Source organism: Triticum aestivum, chromosome 7A (genome assembly GCF_018294505.1).
Source record: "Triticum aestivum cultivar Chinese Spring chromosome 7A, IWGSC CS RefSeq v2.1, whole genome shotgun sequence".
Lineage (NCBI taxonomy): Eukaryota > Viridiplantae > Streptophyta > Magnoliopsida > Poales > Poaceae > Triticum > Triticum aestivum.
The window spans coordinates 68,369,418-68,393,533 of NC_057812.1; the positions used below are offsets into that span (position 1 = coordinate 68,369,418).

Genomic DNA, 24,116 nt, shown 5'->3' on the forward strand with positions numbered 1-24,116 from the left:
TGAACCAGTAGTTATAAAGATAATATATATACCACATCCGAATCATAGACAGGACGAGGGCCGACGGGGGCGGATACCAAAACCATCGCACTATATAAGATGCAATAATAAAAGTAAGAAAATAATACAAGTATTTATGTAAACATACAAGTAAGAATATTTTTCCTTTCAGAAAGAAGATAAGAACAAGAGGCTCACCACGGTGGTGTCGGCGATGAGCTCGGCGCGGGTGATCGACGGCGGTGAAGACGGGGACGGGGCGTGACGGACCGCTAAACCTAGACAAATATTATGGAAAATGGAGCTTGGAGGTCGAGCTTGGAGAGGAGAAAACTTAAGTAGTGTGGCTCGGGCATTCCATCGAACACCTTGTGTGCATAGGAGGTGAGCTAGAGCACCACCAAGCCCTCTCCCCATCGGCCAGAGAAAAACAGAGCACTGGGGTGCTCTGCTCGCGAGCAAGGGGTATATATAGGCACCTCATTAATCCCGGTTGGTGACATGAACCGGGACTAAAGGGGAGCCTTTGGTCCTGGTTCAAGCCACCAACCGGGACCAATGGTGGTGGGCCAGGAGCGAGGCCCATTGGACCCGGTTCATCCCACCAACTGAGACCAAAAGGTCCAGATGAACCGGGACCAATGGCCCACGTGGCCCGGCCGCCCCCCTGGGCTCACGAACCGGGACCAATGCCCCCATTGGTCCCAGTTCTGGACTGAACCGGGACTAATGGGCTGACCCGGCCTGGACCAAAGCCCTGTTTTCTACTAGTGTATGTTACCACATGCTTCTTTTTCTTCATTAATTACATGCCACATCATCTATATTACTTCCACTGTGGGTAGTCTTAGGTGCCGAACACACTTGGACAGAGGAAGTGGCTAGTTACTAAAAATAACGGATTTACTAATACCGATCGGTTTGTTGTGGAAAATGCGAAGTCAGTTTAGTACAAACAATGCAACTTGCACGTTTTTCAGAAAACTATAGCTGCATGATAATTTTATATTTTTCATATGGAGGAAAAATCTCAATCAACGGGTGGACCTAACAACAAGTGCATATTGCTGGTATGCCCTTTGTGGTTAAACAGTGCAAGCATTGATGCTAGCCGCTCTGTGTCCACACCCACTTCTCACACAATCCTTTGCTTCTTCGTTATAAATATGTGCTCAGTAATCTAAACACGAAATATAAGCTCTCCACTTTCTCTTTTTGATTCAACTATCGAGTATCACTAGCAGGTCGCAGTGAAGACGTTCACACTCCTTTCATAGCCTCCCCGCCACCACCGCCATGGTACTCCTATTTTTCATTTGGCATGATGCTTCCGGAGACATGCGCCTCCTCTTACTTTTCTGTGCGTAGCTACTGTGACCACCCTCCTATACCTCATTAGCCGTTCGCGCACAGTATACATTGTTGATTATGCGTGTTTCCGGCCTAACTCGAACTACCGCATCAGCAAGGCCGCGTGGATTGAGAACATACACCATTCCCGGTCCTACGACGACAGCGGCCACCTTCGCTTCTTGTCCCGTATTTCTGAACGGTCTGGCCTTGGTGATGAGACCTACCTCCCGCCTTACCATCATCATATCCGGCCGTATTATTGTTTAAGTGAAGCCCGTGCTGAGGCGGAGTTATCCATCTTCACGACCATAGATGTTCTGCTCCTGAAGACGTCTATCGAGCTTGATGCAATCGGCATACTCGTCGTGAATTGCAGCCTCTTCAACCCAACTGCATCCCTCACTGACATGATCATGAGAAGATATAAGCTTCGAGAAAATATCTGCAACGTGCAGCTCTCTGGGATGGGCTGCAGCGCCGGGCTGATTGCGGTGGGCCTTGCGAAGGATCTCCTGCAGAACGCTCCCTACGCGCATGAGCTGGTCGTGTCCATGGAGTGTTGGATTAATTATGCATCTATGGGATGCCATTAGTAGGAATTGATTGCAATTAGAACACCCAATTGACATGAACAGAGAAGGATTTAGGGATCCTTTACATGTCACGGGAGTGGACATGATCGCCTGCTCGGTATAGGCGTGATGCAGGGGTGATGTAGTCGAAGCAGAGGTTCTCCATGATGTCCTGTTTCCTTCAGGACGCCACCGGCACTGGCCGGGACAGCAGCGGCGGCCGGCTTAGGTCTTCACGTCGCTGCAGCGCTTCCCCTGATCGGGTGGGGTGAGAATATCGGGAGGAGAGTAAACCTTACGTGAATTGTGATCTCGCAGGTGGCCAGCTCTCTCCCGTATCCTTTTAATATGGCGCGGGCGACAGGGGACCCAAAACCTTAGTTGGTTTTTGGTCGCCCCCGATCAAGGCGCGTTAGTTCTGATCGAGGCTCACGTACGTTGGTACGTGGACCCCTTCACTTATCGTTATCCCCTTAATTTTTTTAGACTAATAGATCTAACTGGCATGTTTAAGCCGTCAGATCAAAACCAATATTCTCCCCCTTGATCGTTAGGCTTAACTTCATTGACCCATTCTACATAGGAATGATGTACCAAAGTGAGGTGTTATGACAGCTTGAAACGCCATAGAACCTCAACACTTATAGCTCACCCGCCTATTTCGAAATAAAAAAACATTTTCTAATTGGGGAGTGGTTTATTTTAATGGTCATTTTATTCCAGTATCATAAGGCTTTCAGTAGTCCCATGCCGACAACATGCTCACGAAAAATACTGGGTGGCAAGCCTTTTGTTAGCGGATCCGCAAGCATATGCTTCATTCTTATATGTTTAACATCAATTGTTTGATCCTGGACTCTATCTTTCACAACATGATACTTTATGTCAATGTGTCTGGCAGCACCACTTGACCTGTTGTCACTCGTATAGAAAACTGTGGGTTCATTACCACAGTACAATAAAATTGGTTTAGATATGCTGTCAACCACTTTAAGTCCGGGAATAAAATTCTTTAGCCATACAGCCTGCCCGGTGGCCTCATAACATGCTACAAATTCTGCTTGCATCGTAGATCCAGCAGTTAATGTTTGTTTGGAGCTTTTCCATGATATAGCTTCTCCCGTGAGTGTGAATATATGACCTGACGTGGATCTCTTACTATCCACACATCCGGCAAAATCAGAGTCTGAATAACCAATAATTTCTAGTTTATTAGTTCTTTTATATGTAAGCATGAAATCCTTAGTTCCTTGCATATAACGCAAGACTTTATTTACGGCCTTCCAGTAGTCCGGTCCTGAATTTCATTGATATCTGTCGAGCATCCCGGTTATAAAACATAAATCTGGGCGTGTACACACTTGAGCATACATGATGCTTCTGACAGTTGAAGCATAAGGAACCGACTTCATCTGATTAGTTTCATATTGGTTCCTCGGACATTGAAATGTCCAAACTTATCGCCCTTAACTATAAGAGCAGGTGAGGGTGAGCACTTATGCATATTGAATTTTTTCAGTACTCTCTCAAAGTATGCCTTTGGAGATAGCCCTAACGTTCCTCTGGACCTATCTCGATGAATCTCGATGCCGAGGACATACGAGGCTTCACCAAGATCTTTCATATCAAAACTGGATGATAGAAAATTCTTGGTCTTATGCAGCGTATCCTTACAGCTACATGCCAACAATATGTCATCAACGTATAGGACTAAAACTGTGAACCTACTGCCTTTAAACTTAACGTATATGCAGTTGTCCACAACATTTTCGTGAAACCAAAAGTTTTGATAATTTTATCAAACTTGAGGTACCATTCTCTTAAAGCTTTCTTCAAGCCATAAATTGATTTCTTTAGACGACATGCCAAATATTCCTTCCCTTCCACAACAAAGCCTTCTGGCTGTGCCATGTAAACATTTTCTTTTAAGTCACCATTCAGAAATGTCGTTTTAACATCCATTAGGTGTAGTTCTAGGTCATAATGAGCTACTAATGCAATAATGATTCTTAAAGAATCCTTGGTTGACACACGAGAGAAGGTTTGCTTATAATCAATGCCTTCTCTCTGTGTATATCCTTTTGCCACTAGCCTTGCCTTGAACCGTTCGACATTCCCTTTGGAATCATACTAGGTTTTGTAGACCCACTTGCAGCCTACATTCTTAGCTCCATCGGGAACTTCTACTAAGTCCCAAACGTTGTTTGAGCCCATAGATTTCAACTCGTCATCCATGGCAACCAACCACTTGGACGAATTTTCGCTTTTAATGGCTTCCTTATAAGAGGTTGGATCCTCCACCTTTCCCTGATCATTCATATCCTTGTCGGTGTACAAAAAGAGGGGTACACTTTTTGTACCCCTATAACTGTGCACGGGCAGTCTGAGCCACGGGCGCCACCACACTGAGCAAGGCAAGTGAGGTGAGCCAAGGTAAGGCCAAAGCTCAGGAGAAGCAGGACGACGCCAAGATCAAGACCACAAAGAGCAAAGGGGACGAAGCGGACCCCCCGGCAAGATCCTTGCCGGGAGGCGGTTTTAGCAGACCCGGCAAGACCCTTGCCGTGGCAGCTTGCCCCACGCCTACGGAGTGAGTCACCCTTGAGTCCACTGCCCCCTTGGGGCAAAGGATTCGGGACACATCCCCGCGGTGGCATGCAGATCTTTGTGAAGGCATTCAAGATCAGATACACCCTTTAGAAGATGATGATCCTTGGCGGGATCCCAGCCAAGGAAGACCATAAGGCCCCCGGCAAGAGCCTTGACGGGGATGACAGCAGGCGCCACGGCAAGGCCCTTGCCGAGAACACCCGTAGGGCCACCATCAGGCCCACGCCAGTCAAACCTCCACCACCGTTCGCATGCAGCTGCCGACCCAACCAGCTGGGCAGGCACCTGCGTGGCGGCATGCAGATCTTCGTGGAGACCTACCACTGCGCCACCTCAGCTGCCTGCCTGCCTACATGGCACCGCGGGCGCCGCTGGCCAGGGCGCGTGTCAACACGAGAGGGAGCGGCGACGGACGAGACAGGGCTCTCCCCCGTCCCCGATAAAGCAAGGACACCTGGGCAAGACACATTAAATGCGCCTTGTCATGTAATGCGAGGGATAACCTCGCGTCACTGTTCCCTTTCCACCTCCCGTGTGCCACTGTGGCTACCCCTTTCCCTATAAAAGGAGGCCCGAGGCGACCAGGAGAAGGATTGGGATTTTTGGAGCTCATCACGCCCCATAGCTAGCTCAAGGACACAGATATACAATCCACCAAAGCAGGAGTAGGGTTTTACGCATCATCACAGCCCGAACCTGGATAAACGAACCGTGTGCTATCTGTTGGATCCGCTCTTCTCATGACCCCGCGCCCCGCAACCGTAGTAGGGATTCTTGTTATCCCATAGGTGTCGTTCCCACCGACATCTTTGGCGCGCCAGGTAGGGGGCGCAGTTGTGAGAATCGGCTTTAGCAGTTAGTTCGACGCTTCTTCATCATCATGGCGCCCAAGAAGAAGACGACGGTGGCGGTTGGCCCGTCGGAAGCCGGACATCCTGTCCCGACGCGGGCGAGCAGTGGACCGGTCGCAGAAAGGACCCCGGGCGCCGTTCGCGAACACCAACACCGTCCCAGCAGCCGGAGTTTGAGAGACGGCGATGTTCGTGCGCCAGGTAACGGGCCGCACGCCGCCAAATCCAAAGACGGAGCCAGGCCCTCCGCGGGTGGCGCGGGGCCTTCCAAGATCGCTACCGCCCCGCCCGAAGGCGATGCGAGGGCCTCCAAGACTCCCACGCCGGCGCCGACGGCACGCTCCTCTCAAACGGCGTGCGACGAACGGCACAATCACGCCGAAGACCCCGGGCGTCGCCGCGGGAAGAGCCCCGAGCGCCACTCCCGGGAGGTAGAAGACCTGCCCGCTCGCCGAGGCGCTGGTGAAGATGGCATGCGACCGCGGGGTCGTGATAGAGCTCCTTCTGACATGGTCAGAAGTCGAAGCACGTCGCGATCCGTGCAGGTTTCGCTGCCACCAACGCCAGTAGAAGCCCTGGCGTGCGCGCAGTTGCTCCTCGATTTTCCTCCCACTACGGGGAAACTCGACGAATGGAGAGCCACTATCCGAAGCCTTGTTGCGGTGGCCAACAAAGACGCACCAAGTCCGGTGGAGCCCCCGGGTCGACGCTCCTACGGAGTCCCACGCACAAGTGGCAGGAAAGCCGGCGACGCTGCGACCACGGTGCACTCGCCTCCTCCTCGCCCGGTACCGCGGACGCCAGCCCGTCGCGATGTTGCGGGCGACGAAATCTCCATAGCGTCGTCCGACCCGCGAACCCACCGTGACCAGCGCCAAGTCCTTCGGGAACGAGAACATGAAGACGCTCGAACCACTATCGAGCGCCGGCACGGAGCGCGCCACCAGTCAGACAGGCGAGCAGGGCCCGCTATGAACCAACCGGCACCGGAGAGCCCTAGAGGCCTACCTTACAAGGTAGGCTGTACGGCTTTTACCCGTGAGCTGCGGCAGTTCCACTGGCCCACTCACCGCACTTTCAAACCTGACGTGGGCGAAAAGTACAGCGGCAAGACCGACCCGTCCGAGTTCCTCAGCATCTACACCATTGCGATGCAAGCTGCCGGAGCTCGCGACGATAAGGTGCTTGCGAATTACTTTCCGTTGGCTCTTAAACCCAATGCCATGTCATGGTTGATGCACTTGCCGGTAGACTCTATTTCCTCCTGGTCAGATTTGTGCCATGAGTTTGTGGGCACCTTTACTGGAGGCCACCAAGCCTATGGCCAAGCGAGCGACCTGCACGTCATTCCCTAGAAGGGAGGGGAGAGTCTCCGCAAGTATATACAAAGGTTCAGCCGGATACAGTACAATATCCCTGACGTTCACCCTGCTGCCATCATCAGCGCGTTCCATCAGAACGTGCATAACTGCAAGATGCGCGAAGAGCTGGCAATGAACAAGGTGAAAGATGTAGCGGAACTCTATGTTCTTGCTGACAGATGTGCCCGGGCTGAAGAGGGAAGGAAGTACCCCAGAGAAGACGCCGGCGTGGAAACCGACTCCTCAGATGAAGATACTGCCGCCCCGGCGAAGAAGGGTCGGCGCCGCAACAGGAAGCGCAAAGGTAAAGTTGTGCTTGCCGTCGAGGGATCTGATGACACCGGCTCCACCAAGAAAACCAAGGCAGATGACCCCGGCAAGGAAATTGCCGGATGTGTCGCCTGCCGGGCCTTGGCGGTTGCCAAGAAGCTAGGAAACTCCGACAAGCGATACTGCAAGATCCATCGCACCAAAGGCCACGCTCTCCAAGACTACCGACAGGTTGAGCTCCTCGCTGAGAAGCAGAGGGCTGAATATCAGAGGCGGGACAAGGAGAAGGGCCAAGACGGTGCTGAGGGGTCCGGCAAGAAGCGTGACGGCCAGGCAGGCCGTCGCGGCAAGGATAAACAACAGGAGAGGCCCGCCCGGGGCCGTGACAAAAAGCCAGAAGACGACGATCACGAAGAGGACGACGAATCCGGCGACCAAGAGTTTCAGAAAGCTACAGAGGCCATGTGCGTCGATGGCAGCGCCTCGCTGCATACTTCTCACCGCCAGCTTAAACAGTGGGCGCCAGAGATTACAGCGGCAGAGCCGTCGCTTGACGCCCAAAGGCCGCTGAAGTGGTCCAGCACACCTATTATTTTTGACACTGAGGATCACCCTGATCGCACTACTGCAGTCGGGTGCTTGCCATTGTTGGTTTCACCAACAATACGCAACCTCAAGGTGACAAAGATGCTAGTCGATGGCGGGGCTGGTCTGAACTTGATCTCGCCTGCCATGATCGAGAAATTGCAGATTCCTGATGGAGACCTCGAAGAGACGGGCACGTTTCAGGGGGTCAACCCGGGAAGAAGCCAACCTAAGGGAAAGGTCACGCTGCCCGTGACTTTTGGAAGCGACCTGAACTACAGGACGGAGAGGATCATGTTTGATGTTGCCAAGATCCCCTTGCCCTACAATGGGATCCTTGGCCGCCCAGCGCTGGCCAAGTTCATGGCGGCGTCACACTACGCCTACAACATCCTGAAGATGCCAGGACCTGTGACGATCATCACCATCCACTTCGATAAGAAAGATGCGCTGATTTGCGCTAACCAATTATACCAGCAAGCAGTTGTAGCAGCTGCCGCCACTAGGGCACTTGCTCCTGCCGCTGGGACCCCGGGAGGGAAGAATAAGAAGAAGACCGGTGAGACCTCGGACACCCACTCCGGCAAGCGCACCTCTTCGGAGTGTAGCGCTCCCGTCGAGGACGTGCCAGAGAGCTCCACCGGCGGAAACAAGAAGCCCAGGGCCATACCGCCGGGAACCAAGAAGGTTTCTGTCAATGAGGACGACACGGGAGGAGCTTTCACCATAAGCTCCACCCTTGACGACAAATAGGAAGACGCGCTCGTCACCTTCCTGCGGGCGAATGTCGATGTGTTTGCATGGCAAGCTTCCGACATTCCCGGCGTTCCCAGGGAGGTGATTGAGCACCACGTTGCTGTCTGTCCTCATGCACGGCCCGTCAAGCAGAAGGTCAGAAAGCAAGCTTTGGAACGACAAGAGTTCATCGCAGAGGATATCCGAAAACTGGAAGCAGCGGGTTTGGTAAGAGGAGTGCTCCATCCAACGTGGTTGGCCAATCCGGTCGTAGTGCGCAAGGCTAATAGGGAGTGGAGGCTGTGTATTGATTACATAGATATCAATAAGGCTTGTCCTAAGGACCCCTTCCCGTTGCCGCGCATCGACCAGATTGTTGACTCCACAGCTGGGTGTGATCTGTTGTCATTCCTCGATGCCTACTCCGGCTACCACCAGATCTTCATGACAAGAGAAGACGAAGAGAAGACAACATTCATCACCCCATGTGGTACGTATTGTTTCATACGGATGCCTTTCGGGCTGAAGAGTGCTGGTTCGACGTTTGCGAGGGCGGTCCAGATTGGTTTTGAACCCTAGCTCCATAGAAATATGGAAGCTTATATGGATGACATAGTGGTCAAAACCAAGGACAGGGCAACCCTCATACCGGACTTGCAAGAAACATTTGCAAACCTGCGCAAGATCAATCTCAAGCTGAACCCTGAGAAGTGCGTCTTTGGTGTCCCGTCCGGCAAGCTTCTCGGGTTCTTTGTGTGACAACGTGTGATAGAGGTCAATCCGGACAAGATCAAAGCTATAGAGCAGATTGAAGCACCCAAGCGAATCAAGGATGTGCATCGGCTTGCTGGTTGCGTCGCCGCCATGGGCAGATTCATTTCCAAGTCCGCCGAGCGCGCCCTTCCCTTTTTCAAGATCCTGAAAAAGGCGGGCCCGATGGAGTGGACGCCAGAAGCCGAAGCAGCATTGCAAGATTTGAAGAAGTACCTCTCCTCCACGCCGATACTGGTTGCGCCTAGGCTACAGGAGCCGTTGCTGCTATACCTGGCGGCAACGAACCAGGTGGTCAGCGCCGCACTAGTGGCGCAGAGAGAGGTTGGCGACGAGGTAATGGCAGCGACAGAGCCCGACACCACCAATGCAGAGACAACACGGCCAGTTGAAGTGCCGCCGAAGAAGAAAATGATGCACCACCCGGTCTACTTTGTCAGTTCCCTCCTGCAGGGAGCTAGATCAAGGTACTCCGGCATGCAGAAACTGCTCTTCGGCCTTCTTATGGCCTCGAGGAAGTTGCGTCACTACTTCCAGGCACACGAGATCACTGTCGTCACTCGCCTCCCTCTGCAACAAATATTGCACAATCCATATGCAACGGAAAGAGTTGCGGAATGGGCACTGGAGCTGTCCAGCTTTGGCCTCAAGTTTGAAAGTACTTCGACGATTCAGAGCCGAGTCCTGGGGGAGTTCATTGCGGAATGGACCGCAACACCTGACGAAGAAGCCCAAGAGACTGCTCTCCCCGGCAAGGAGGCAAGTTGCAGTTGGACCATGTACTTCAATGGAGCTTTCTCCAACACGGCGTCGGGGCTGGCGTACTGCTTGTCGCGCCCACCGGGGAGCACCTCAAGTACGTGATCCAGATGCACTTCCCCATGGAGGTGTCAACAAACAATACGGCAGAGTATGAGGGGCTGCTTGCCGGTCTTAGGATCGCGGCGGACCTCGGAATCAAGAAGCTCATTGTCAGGGGCGACTCGCAGCTCGTCGTCAAGCAAGTCAACAAGGACTACCAGAGCCCATTGATGAAGGCCTACGTCGATGAAGTGAGAAAGCTGGAAGAGCGTTTCGACGGTATACAGGCTGAATACGTTCCCCGAGCGGAGAACGATATCGTCGATTACCTGTCAAAACGCGCTGCCCTCAAGCTACCTGTGGAACCAGGTACCTTTGTGCTCCAGCTAACTCAGCCATCCGTTGATCCATCAACAAAGCAAACAAGAGGAGGAAATCAGGACCCGGCAAGTACTTTCCCGCCGAGCTCCCCGGAGCCACCGGCAAGGATGTTGCCAGGGACACTGAGCCCGCCACGGGACGGCTAGCTCCGGCGGAGCTTCAAGCTCTCGCCGTCGAGACAGCCGTTCCTATAGCGGAGGAAATGCCTTTAGTCATCGCCGTCGAGCCCCAGGCTCCAGCGTGGGCACATCATACCGTACGATTCCTCCAAACAGGGGAACTTCCTGAAGAGCAGGAAGAAGCGGAAAAAGTAGCCCGTCGCTCTACCATGTACCAGTTCGTCGATGACGTCCTGTACAGAAAGAGGCCGAATGGTGTGAAATTGAAGTATATCCCTCGGGAGGAAGGACTGGAGCTGTTGGCGGAAATACACGGAGGCATATGTGGATCCCACATCAGATCAAGGGCCCTTGCCGGCAAGGCATTCTGGCAAGGCTTCTTCTGGCCCACCGCCCTCCAGGATGCGATGACACTAGTCACCAGGTGTGAAGCGTGTCAGTTCCATTCAAAGAAGCTTCATCAGCCAGCTCAAGCCCTTCAAACCATTCCTCTCTCCTGGCCCTTTTCGGTCTGGGGGCTCAACATACTGGGCCCTTTCCCCCGCGCTGTCGGGGGCTTTGAGTACTTGTACGTTGCAATCGACAAGTTCACAAAGTGGACGGAGGTGGAGGCAGTGAGGAAGGTCACAGCTCAGTCAGCCGTCAAGTTCTTCAAGGGACTAGTGTGCCGTTTTGGTGTACCCAACAGGGTCATCATCGACAACGGTACACAGTTCACAAGCCGCACCTTCATGCAATATATCCAAGACCTCGGCAGCAAAGTCGGTTTCGCTTCCGTTGCTCACCACGGAGCAATGGTCAAGCTGAGAGGGCAAACGCTGAAGTACTGCGAGGATTAAGGACCAAGACCTTTGACAGGCTGCACAAGAGTGGAAGGCGCTGGATTGATGAGTTGCCGACGGTTCTTTGGTCGATCAGGACGACGCCAAATCGAGCCACCGGCCAAACACCCTTTGCCCTGGTATACGGGGCAAAAGCACTTCTCCCCACTGAACTCATATACGGGTCACCTCGAGTGCTCGCTTATGATGAGCTTGAGCAAGAGCAACTGCGGCAAGATGACGCAATGCTCCTTGAGGAAGATCGTCTACGAGCGGCTGTGAGAGCAGCACGCTACCAGCAAGCCTTGCGCCGCTACCATAGCCGCAAGGTTCATGCCCGAAGCCTTGAGGAAGGCCACCTTGTTCTTCGGCGTGTTCAATCGGCCAAGAATTCCAACAAGTTGACGCCAAAGTGGGAAGGCCCTTATCGGGTAATACGAGTCACCAGGCCCGGCGCAGTCCGCCTGGAGACCGAAGATGCCGTTCCAGTGAGTAACTCCTGGAACATTGAGCATCTTCGCAAGTTTTACCCGTGAGGCACGGCTTGCCGGGCCCCCCGGCAAGCCACCTTTTGTACAAGCATTGCCGATGATGCATGTAACCCTTTGTACAAAGCCAGGCGCAGACCCTGAGCATAAATAAATGAAGCGCTGGCGCCCTAAGTTATATCATGCATGCTAGGTCGAGTTCGTCCTTGGTTAGGGTTGATAGTGCTTAGCGGCGACTAACCCCTAGCTTAGAGGTCGAGTGTGTGTCTCTTTGTCTTTCTTTTGTCTTCTTTGGTTCACAGGACACACGGATATCCGTGCCGAACCACTTGGGGAGGAAAAGAGAAGAGGGACAGACCAACATCTAGACCGATAAGCCAGTATTGCCGGGGGCTGCAAGAGCAAAGTTTCACCCACGGCAAACCAGAGTTGCCGGGGGCTACAGCTTCAGATAAGTTCTTCATCCCTTATCATGCATTCCCTTATGGACTGAGGTATGTGAAACCTCGTTTTTCCTAAAGCTACCATGCTCCCCTAACTCTAGGCCCAGGGCTCATTCCTGGGGCCAGGTTTGGTCGTAGTCGCGGCAGCGAGAGGATGAAACAAGGAGCCTGAACCCACCTCATCCATGCCTCCACCAAAGGTGTGAGAAAGGTCGAGCGAAGTGGGGAGACGGCAAGGCCTGTTGCTGGGCAAGGAAATGTTTGTCTTAAAGATATCAAGGATTTACTCCTTGTCATGGGTTCTACCCACAAACAAATGACCTGACAAACATCTCTTTTTCATTAAAACATTCCACTCAGGTACACTCCATAGGGAATGAAAAACATGAATAATGGGATTACAAGTTTTAAATTCAGCTAAGGCCCGAAGGCTTACAAACTAAAAAGAGATAAAGTGCCCGTAATCCCTTTCTTGTCCCTCTCCTTAGGAGGCAGGTCAAGGAGACGAACAGGGCAAAAGGGGCGCCTAGGCGAGCTACGGGCGGCAGAAGACACCAAGAGAACATCTCGGTGGCCGTCCGAGGGCTGGATGGTGATGGCGGCACCGGAAGCAGAGCTCGAAGACGAGGCGGCAGGACGTGAGCACGCGTCGAAGGCGTCGGTGCCCGCGTACTCCGACTTGACGGCCTTGTCGCCCGCCCTCTTCCTCTTCCGCAGCCTCCCAACGCCAGCCGCCCAAGGAGACGACCCCGAGAAGTTCAGGGAGCCGGCGACGCGGATGATGGGGTCGCCGGTGCCGCACGGAGCAGCACCCGACACCTAATCGGACCCGTCATCCTGCCGCCTACTACCCTCGTCGTCGCTGCCGCTGTCCTCCTCGTCACTCCCGCCCGAGGAGGAGTCTTCACTATCAGAAGATCTCTCCATGCAGCACCTTGCATGGGTCCCAAAGCACCCGAAGACCTTGACGGAGAGAAGGCCACCCTCCATCAGCTTAAAATGGAGAGTGAGCCCCTCCGTCAAGCGGTGGATATGGGCAAATGTCTTTCATCCCCGACGGAGATACATCACGTGAGGGGCGGGGAAGTCGATGCGGGCCCGCGTGCCACTGATCCCGCAGCCCCTCATGCGCAGCCACAACGACTCCGGCGGATCCAGCTCCATCTCCCGCGCGAATGGAGTCAGGAGACGAAGGTGACGGCGAGGCGGCCAGCGCAGCCTGATGAAGAACTCGCAAGGGTCATCCCCAACGTGGCCCTCCACGGGGGGAGGAACTGCCGGCGGAGGCGAGGCCGGCGCGCCGCCCCGTCCTCCTCTTCCCCGAGCGCCTCGGCCTCGCCCCCTCCCCCTTCCCCTCGTGGCTGGCTCTGCCGCCGCGGGTGTAGGGGAAGAAGGGACGCATTGTCGAGGGGCGACCCTCGCCACCACCGTTGAAGGACCAGGATTCCCTCTCTCCATGACGGATGGGAGGTGGGAGTAGAAGCTAAAGGAAGGAGGAGATGAAGGAATGTGGGACGCCATCCCCCCGTTCTTTATAAAGGAACGGAGTGGGGGCTCGGCCGCCCTGCTCAGCCAATCAAGACGCGGAAGGCGCAGGGAACTGGAACCGACCCGCGGCGGCCCGGTTTCCCGCCTCCACCGTTCGCCACCCCAAGCGCATGAAAGCCACGTGGCGGGCGTGCAGGACCGAGGCGACGGGTGAGGCAACCTCTCCCCACCCCATGATCGTGGGGGGTGGACGCCTTGAAGACCACACCCCGGCCCCGTTCAGTAAATGGGCCGCGCCTCCACGCCTTCCTCCGTTTATGGGGAAGGCGCGAACCGCCCCCTTTGCTATGACGTGATGCATGCATGCAGAGCTCAGCCCCACGCATGCCGCCCACGTCACACATGCCTCCCCACGTCGCGCCACGCGCGGGAAGCATGGGAAGCGCAGCGCACGAAGGGACTTACCGTGGTAAAAACCGCCCAGCCTACCCGCGCACCATTTTTGGGCCTAGCCTAACGACGTGATTGCGCTTACGTGTGGCCCAGGCCTGGGGGCTCCTGTCGGTGTACAAAAAGAGGGGTACACTTTTTGTACCCCTATAACTGTGCACGGGCAGTCTGAGCCACGGGCGCCACCATACTAAGCAAGGCAAGGGAGGTGAGCCAAGGTAAGGCCGAAGCTCAGGAGAAGCAGGACAACGCCAAGACCAAGACCACAAAGAGCAAAGGGGACGAAGCGGACCCCCCGACAAGATCCTTGCTGGGAGGCGTTTTTAGCAGACCTGGCAAGACCCTTGCCGTGGCAGCTCGCCCCACGCCTACGGAGTGAGTCACCCTTGAGTCCACTGCCCCCTTGGGGCAAAGGATTCGGGAGACATCCCTGCGGTGGCATGCAGATCTTTGTGAAGGCATTCAAGATCACATACACCCTTTAGAAGATGATGATCCTTGGCGGGATCCCAGCCAAGGCAGACCACAAGGCCCCCGGCAAGAGCCTTGCCGGGATGACAGCAGGCGCCACGGCAAGACCCTTGCCGGGGCCCCGGCAAGGCCCTTGCTGAGAACACCGGTAGGGCCACCATCAGGCCCACACCAGTCAAACCTCCACTACCGTTCGCATGCAGCTGCCGACCCAACCAGCTGGGCAGGCACCTGCGTGGTGGCATGCAGATCTTCGTGGAGACCTACCACTGCGCCACCCCAGCTGCGTGCCTGCCTACATGGCACTGCGGGCGCCGCTGGCCAGGGCGCGTGTCAACACGAGAGGGAGTGGTGACGGACGAGACAGGGCTCTCCCCCGTCCCCGAAAGAGCAAGGACACCTGGGCAAGACGCATTAAATGCGCCTTGTCATGTAATGCGAGGGATAACCTCGCGTCACTGTTCCCTTTCCACCTCCTTTGTGCCACTTTGGCTACCCCTTTCCCTATAAAAGAAGGCCCGAGGCGAGCAGGAGAAGGATTGGGCTTTTTGGAGCTCCTCACGCCCCATAGCTAGCTCAAGAACACAGATATACAATCCACCAAAGCAGGAGTAGGGTTTTACACATCCTCGCGGCCCGACCTGGATAAATGAACCGTGTGCTATCTGTTGGATCCGCTCTTCTCACGACCCCGCGCCCCGCAACCGTAGTAGGGATTCTTGTGATCCCATAGGTGTCGTTCCCACCGACAATCCTCGATCATGTATATGATATAATCATATGATATGGCTTTTTTTTCTCTCAAGACGTGGCCTGCCCACAGGAGGTGGTGGTGGAGGAGCATCATTATTCTGAGGGTCATCTTCATTACCCGACAGGGGATGCTCTTCACCTTCTGGATTGACATTAGTTTCAGGATCACCATCAGCCTCAGGACCTGAAGTACTAGATTGAGGACTAGCATGAGACGTCACTACACTTTGTAGTGGCAAAACAATCTCTTGGATAGCCGGGGATGGAACACACACCCGTTTCTCCTCAAGATTGATCTCCCTTATTTCGGTGGCTTCGTTATCCTCAAAAAATACTGCTTGTCGAGTCTCCACATACTTGGTGGTGTGACCCGGACAATAGAAATGATATCCCTTTTCCCTATGCGGGTATCCAATGAAGAAACAACTAACCGTCTTTGGATCTAATTTCTTAAGTTGTGAATTGAAAATTCTAGCCTCAGCGGGACAGCCCCATACACGTAAGTAATTAAAACTCGGTTTCTTTCCCGTCCACATCTCGTAAGGTGTGTTCGGTGCTGCTTTAGTAGGAGCGAGATTTAGCACATGTGCGGCCGTCTTTAATGCGTCCATCCATAGGCTGACTGGTAAACTTGCATGTCTGAGCATGCTTCGCACCATGTCCATAAGTGTGCGGTTTCGGCGTTCAGCCACGCCATTTTGTTGAGGTTCACCAGGCATTGAGTATTGGGCAACAATTCCATTCTCAGATGGAAACTTAGCAAAAGGTCCTGGAATTTGCCCATAAGGAGCATGCCTACCATAATACTCTCTCCGCTGATCTGATCGTACAACTTTTATTTTAGTGTTTAGTTGGTTCTCAACTTCGGCTTTGAACACTTTGAATTTGTCCAAAGCTTCCGATCGATCACATATAGGATAAATATATCTGTATCAAGAAAAGTCGTCTGTGAAGGTAATGAACGAATCAAAACCATCCATACACTTAACATTAAGGGGTCCACATATGTTAGTGTGTGGGAGTTAAAGGACACCAGTGGCTCTTACCGCTCCATTCTTAATTGTTTTTGTGTATTTACCTTTTATACAGTCAATGCATTTGTCTGCATCAGAGAAGTCTAATGGAAGGAGTACGTCATTTTTAATAAGTCTTTCAATTCTCCCCCTCGAAATGTGGGCTAAATGACGGTGCCACAATTTCGAAGAGGTACTCATACCCTTCCATTCCTTCTTAATATTACATACATCACTCACATGCAGGATAGAATCATTTAATGATAACATATATAATTGGACTTGTTTGACGCCGAGGCCTACATTCTTATTACAATAATTCAAAACAAATTGTTTGTTCCCAAACTTGCTCTCACATGTTATCATCTAGGCAGGAGACAGAAATCAAATTCCTACTTAAGGTAGGGACATAAAGAACATTATTTAAATGAAGACGGAAGCCAGTGTGGAGTTCTAAGGTGATTGACCCTATGGCTTCAACATGAACTTCGACTCCATTTGCCACCTTAAGTCTTCTTGCCCCCTTGCCATGGTTTCGATTATATTTGAGTCTTGCATAGAATTAGCAACATGAGAAGTTGCACCTGAATCAATCCACCTTCAGGTAGTAGAGTAATCAACATATAGCATTTCATCAGCGAAAGTAATTTCATCAGTACCTTTCTTCATCAACCATTTGAGGAATTCTGGACAGTCTTTCTGATAATGGCCCTCATTCTTGCAGAAGTTGCACTTGTTGTATTTAGGCTTATCATCCACCTTCTCATTTGCTTTATATGATTTTGATGATTTTTTCTTAAAGAACTTCTTTTATGGTTGTTGCTTAGAAGATCTTGCTCCATCGTGTTTTCTCTTGGAGGAGCCAACCAAAAAGGCTTGGACCTTTTCTTGCCTCTTAATCCTCTCTTCTTCCTCGACAATTCTTGGAGATATCTCCGCGATTGTCCATTTCTCTTTAAGAGAGTTATAGTTAATCTTAAATTGATCAAACTCTTCAGGGAGGGAGTCCAAGATCATGATGACAAGGAGATTATCATTGAGCTCACATTGTAATGCCTTAAATTTGTTACAAGCATTCACCATCTTTAAAATGTGAGCCCTGACAGTACCATCATTATTATACTTCCCAAGGAGCTTGTGAAAAAGTTCTTGCGCATAAACCTTGTCGGAGCCTTTGAATTGCTCCTCCAGGGCTGCCATGAATTCCTTAGGAGTATCTTTCTTGGGTAGTGCCCCAATTATGTCAGGTGATATGGATGATCTCATCACAAGCATAGCAATGTGATTTAACTTTTCCCATATTTCCATCTTGGAATCATAAGTTTTCTTTAGTTCAGCATACCCCGTGACACCAGCAGCGGGAGCCACGGGTTTATCCTCCCGTAAAGCATAATCAAACTGATGGACGGCTAGGCATAATTCCATCGAATTCTTCCAACGAGGGAAGTTACTACCTGTCAACGGTTCGACAGTAAACACACCGTAAGCTGTAATGAACATGAAAGAGGTTATGAGTAATTGACATGAATATGAAATTTGACGTTGGCAAAATAAAATAGACATGCCATGTATTTAATTTCAACTCCATGTCAAAAAACCGTTGAGCAGAAAAAACATGGAATTAAAATATCATAAGTGATGACTCATAATAATAAAACAACATTGGTCCGAATTAAAATCAGAGTCATTTCATTCTCAATTTAGACATCAACATAAGAAAAAATATCATTATTTTTTATGTCTAAAAAATTCATCATGCAAACACATAATACATCCTGAATAAAATATCTCGTTGGTTCAATTTTACCCAGAATAATAGCATGTTTTAGTTTATTATTATCTCAGATATTTTCTAGCTAAAAACGGTGCAAAAAACATAATGTGTATTAACTTAAAGTGCACTGGAAAAGACAGAAAACGGCCAAAAGATATGTGCCCGAAATACCCACAGCTACACGTAAAACGGTCCATCCCAGCAGCAAAACACGTAAAAAATCGCTGGACTGTAAATACCTGGTCCGCAGCCCACGATCAAAATTGGCCCATTGAGCGCCCTAAGGCCCGAGCCGGTGCTCCCCGTTGCTGTGAGCTGCCCGATCAAATCGGACGGTCAGCTTCGCACGTGGTCGGAACAAAACCGCCGCACAGAGCCAACCCTAATGTCGCTATGAACGCTTGGCTGCCACAAGCCAGTTATCCCTGTGGTAACTTTTCTGACACCTCTAGCTTCAAACTCCGAAGATCTAAAGGATCGATAGGCCACGCTTTCACGGTTCGTATTCATACTGGAAATGAGAATCAAACGAGCTTTTACCCTTTTGTTCCACACGAGATTTCTGTTCTCGTTGAGCTTAGGTCATTCTTCCCCTCCTCCCCCGCATTTCTCGCTCCCAAGACCGGCGGCAGCTTTCAGCGGTGGTTCGAAGCGCACCGGCCTTGGCGGCGCGGCGGCTGCGCTCGCTGGAGGAGCGTGCAGCGGAGTCATTCCCACGTGCTTCTCTATCAAGCGTGGCTCTGGCGTTCGTGCGCATGGCACATCAGGAGGGCAAGATGGGGTGTCGGCCACCGCGTCATGAAGAGGTCGACGGCGGCGTGCGGGGCGACGGCCCATACACGCGCACGTCCGTAAGAGCGGCAGCATGGCGCAGGAGCATTTCGCGCGTCGGCCAGGGCACGACGGCGTCTCTGCCCTCGCACAACGGTGGGCGCTGTGCGGGCCCCGAAGGGAAAAGGCGGCTACGACGCATTTGGTGAGCATTTCTTCTCATTCTCCCCAAAATCGTATTCATCAGTGCTTAATTGATGAAAAAATATGCCTAATTGAAAAAATTAGGGCTCTACCGAAATTGGGGATTTGTCTTCTAGGGTTCTTCAACATGGGGGGTTGCTACTGTATGTGTACTATGTATCCATCTGCCTTCTAATTTGCTAATCCAAACGGAATCAAAATACTTAAAAGATGATCAATTTTAATTAATAGAAACTTAATCATGAGCATTAATTCCTCAGCGGCTTAATTATGACTGATTGAGCATAATGGCAGTAGAGATCCGTGGCAAATTAGAATACAACATGATGATTTACAAAGGACATTAGAAAAAAATAGCAGCATACATATTGGGATAACCAGGGGCTCAGATCCCATCTTAAAACATAAAACCCTAATCATGAGATTGATCTACTGATCAAAGTAGGGTTCTAGTACAATCATGTAGGCCACTGATAACATTGTTGGATTAATTATGCATCTATGGGATGCCATTAGTAGGAATTGATTGCAACTAGAACACCCAATTGACATGAACAGAGAAGGGTTTAGGGATCCTTTACATGTCACGGGAGTGGACATGATCGCCTGCTCGATGCAGGCGTGATGCAGGGGTGATGTAGTCAAAGCAGAGGTTCTCCTTGACGTCTTGTTTCCTTCAGGACACTACCGACACTGGCCGGGGATAGCAGCGGCGGCTGGCTTAGGTCTTCCCATCACTGTAGTGCTCCCCCTGATCGAGTGGGGTGAGAATATCAGGAGGAGAGTAAACCTTACGTGAATTGTGATCTCGCAGGTGGCCAGCTCTCTCCCGTATCCTTTTAATATGGCGCTGGCGACAGGGGACCTAAAACCTGAGTTGGTTTTTGGGCGCCCCTGATCAGGGCGCGTTTGTTTTGATCGAGGCTCACGTACGTTGGTACGTGGACCCCTTCACTTATCGTTATCCCCTTTTTTTGTTAGACTAATAGATCTAACTGGCTTGTTTAAGCCGTCAGATCGAAACCAACCCGGAGATTTTGACTGGTGTCTACTACACCGGGAGGAAACGCGAAATGCAGCTGACCAACAGTTGTTCCGCATTGGCTCGGCAGTGCTCCTCTCAACGTCGAGTACACAAGCTCGTTTTGAGATGGCGCACGTAGTTCGGAATTGCACCAGCTCCCAAGACGGTGCATACAGATGTGTATCTTATGAGGAAGATGACCAGCGAATTCTTGGTCTCAATTTATCCCAGGATCTTGTGGATGTCGCTGGAAAGGCTCTCGGGCTAACATCACCATGGTTGGACCGCTTGTTCTTCCATTCTCAGTCAAGATTGATTTTCTGCTCTCGTTCATCTCACGGAAGGTGCTAAATGGAACCACCAAGCCATACGTGCCTGAGTTCCGCAAAGCTTTCGAGTATTTGTGCATCCATGCAGGTGGACGGGTTGTAATCGATGTTGTGCAGCGTAGCCTCTGCCTGCTTGATGAGCATGTTGAGCCATCAAGGATGACACTTCACAAGTTTGGCAACACATCGAGTAGCTCAGTATGGTATGAGCTGGCATGTTGAGCCATCAAGGATGACACTTCACAAGTTTGTGCATCTATGGCATACAGTATGGTATGAGTTTGGATGATTGGATTTGGCTCCGGATACAAGTGTAACAGTGCAGTGTTGAAGTGCATCCAACCAGCAAAAAGTGCTGATAATGCATGGCAATATTGCATTTATCGCTACCCAATAAGTGTTCCTAAGGAGGTGTAGAAAATGCTATTATTTTGGTCATCTAAGGACTATATTTACTCCTGTGGACTTTGTGTTATCTCGTTGGCATACCGCATGGTATATGCAGCGAATAATTTTAGGTTGGGATTTGTCGGTTGGTGACGTGTCAAATGGGAAAAATGATTTACTATGTTTTCTTTTTAATGTTTGGCAGCGCGTCATATCAAACTCAGCTGCTCTTTTGCTGAGTAATGTACACTTGCCTGGTCATGGTAACTTGTGGGTTTTGATGATGCTTTATTGGAGATGATTGCATTATTGCTGACGTGCTTTGCCTGGTCCTACTTGCGTTGTTGCATTCCAGTTGTCTGCGAGCCAACGTTAGATGGTTGATGCTAATAACCGGAGCAAAACACAATCACCAGCCAGCAACCGAACACCTAAAATTTCATTTACCAACTCGTAAGATGCTCATCTATGCAACCATACTTCTACTACTGAATTTCTGATCCACTCATCTATGGGATACATTGCCCATACAGTTGGGTCTGCTATCCACGTTGTCTCTTGGTTATACCGCGCAATGGGCAATGCCTCCAGCACTTGATAAGTAGAGAAGGGCCAAAGATGGCTAGGGTTGAAAATTTCCATAGCTAGTCGTTTTCAAAAAATTCCGGAGCCAGTTGTTTTCATGCAGGGATTATCCCTCGTTGGCATGATGTGGAAAAAATATATCGCACAAGTGAAGTTTGTCGCATTTTGCAAGTTGTTGTATTAAACTGAATCCACGTGACAACTTTATGTACTGTCAGTGTAGTTACCTGAAATGATAGATTGGTATAGCCAATTTTACGTACTCCCTCCGTCCAGAAATACTTGTCATAGAAATTGATACAAATGGATGTATCTAGAACTAAAATACATCTAGATACATCCATTCCTCGGACAAGTATTTCCGGATGGAGGGAGTACATGATAAATCATTTTTTTGCATACATGATCTCTTGTGTTCTGTAAGGTTCACAATTGGTCAGGCATTTGTCCTTAAATTCTCATACTATATCATACTACTCTATGTCATAATATGGTGCATCTTAGTTTTCCCTTGCGTCAAACTTCATAATTTATGGCCAAATCCTTAGATTTTTTTAACTATAATGTCAAATCATTACCCTTAAAGTCATTCTAAAGTATTTAAATGCACTATATTTTGACATGGAGGCGCTTGTATATTTACGAATTTTCATATTTTTGGAAAACTCACAAGAAGTATTGGACACGCAATAGTGTTGTCCTATTATTTGATTATCTAGTAGTAGACCAAATTACTCATATGTATTTAACCATTCTTGGAGACGTCCACCGGGTAATGATGGATGCAGCTAACCCAGGGTCCATCCATACCTGAAGATGGTTGTATACACACCCACCCAACAGTGTTGCACTCGTACCCTGCACCAAATCCGATCATCCACACCCTGTTTCCCTTTTTCATCCAGCCTTTGGCCTCGATGTATGATAACTCATACCACACCGATGAGGTCGACTGGTTTCCAAAACGATGCAGAGTCATCTTTGATGGCTCAACATGCTTGTCTGATAGATTAAGACCATGTTGTACTGAGGTGATAACTGCTGGTCCACCAACATGGATGCAGAAATGCTCAAATGCAACGGAAAAGTTAGGGATGTATGGCCTGATCGTCCTCCAACGGAGCACTTTTTTCGCCACATAGAAGAACAAAATCTTGAGAAGCTCTGATGCCGGTAGGACAAGAGGCCCGGTTGTCATTATATTGGCCTTGAGTGCATCCTTAGCGACATCCATAAGATCTTTAGAGAGAGCAATCCCTAGGTTGCCCTTCTCATCTTCCTCTTGATAAACACACTGGTAAGCAACGTTGTTTGCCGCTGTGATCGTCCGCGTGAAATGCCCAAGCCGAAACCGAGCCATGGATCTGGAAGTCGACAACAACTTTGCAGCGCCGCCTATGCGGAACAAGATGTTAACCAACTGCATGGAGCGCTTATTTCCTCCATAGTAAGATGGCCCAATGGTCTCCGTCGACACCACCAACACATGCGACCCCCAAGGCATGACCTGCAACATGTTGCTTGCGAGCCCCACTGAGGTCACCGCTGCAGAGCACGCCATCCCAGAGAGGTTGATGACACGAAGATCACCTCGCAACTTGTATCTGTTCACAATCATGTCAGCCATGGATGGTACCGGGCTAAATGCACCGCAGTTCGTGATAAGAGCACCAATCGCACCGCAGTTGATGTGTGTCTTAGCCATAAGGTCATCGATGACAGAGAAGACGACCAACTCTACTTCGGCGCGTGCTTCATCAAGCCCACAATACGGATGTATATAATGATGCACAGGTGGGGCACATGTATGATCGCTCATGCCCGAGCGCTCAAGAATAGTAGCAATGAAGTTAACTGTAGAATCATCGAACAAAGGTGAGAGACGCGCATGCTCGAGGAATGTTGCCTTTGTTAATCTTAAGTTGGAGCTTGGCCGAAAGCAAGCATAGTCAACAAGGTATACAGCTCTACGATGGAGTGAAAGGTAGACGGTAGCCATGATGATCAGTAGAACAACGACAAAGAGTATATGGATAGGACAAATAACACTAGGTTGGGGCACAATGCCGAGCGCAGCGGTAAGCCATGGTGCAACTTTTTTTAGGGCGCTGGCTCCGAGTGTGGTTGTGGTAACAATTGGAAGGACGAGGTTGTAGGCAGTGCGATTGTACAACAAGTTGAGGCGCTTGAGATGAGACCGCAAACTCATCTTGTTGCTGGTAGCGTAGTTTACCTTCATGAGACCAGGATGCAACCGTAAGGGGGTGAGATATTTATACAAGGCACATGATGTACTCTGTAGTGTTGTACTAGTGCTTCTAAATATTTTCGAAAAGTCTTCAACTGTCCAAGCGTCAACTGCGCCTTGTCCTTCGACCTAATCTCAAAGAACGTTTCTCTGCACACCGAATCTTCCATAACAACATTCATACCATCCGAGGAATATGCAACGTCATAGGCTAACGGGGCATCCGGATAAAAGAATTCTGCAATAGTAGATGTGCGACGATAGTTGTACTACGTATGAGACCTTGCATACCGACTTCTCAACTACTCCACAGAATATTATTCATGTTGCCCAATAGCGTAGCCCATGTTTTTCATATCACGCTGTAGGAGCACTCTCATCCAGATTATTAAGGGGACATTAGAACAGTAAAGATTGAAGATGGACAAGAGGTTTTGAACGTAATAACAACTAAGACT

At 50.6% G+C, this 24,116-nt stretch overlaps 1 protein-coding gene and 1 pseudogene across 1 annotated transcript; one reads left to right on the forward strand and one right to left on the reverse strand.

Moving 5' to 3' along the window:
• Positions 1 to 1,296: 1,296 nt before the first annotated feature.
• On the forward strand, positions 1,297 to 20,855 carry LOC123154213 (3-ketoacyl-CoA synthase 5-like; annotated as a pseudogene).
• Positions 20,856 to 22,039: 1,184 nt separating this feature from the next.
• Positions 22,040 to 23,649, reverse strand: LOC123147598 (3-ketoacyl-CoA synthase 5). Its single transcript, XM_044566859.1, has one exon. The coding sequence runs from the start codon at positions 23,647 to 23,649 to the stop codon at positions 22,156 to 22,158; it is 1,494 nt and encodes a 497-aa protein (XP_044422794.1). The 3' UTR covers positions 22,040 to 22,155.
• Positions 23,650 to 24,116: the final 467 nt, after the last annotated feature.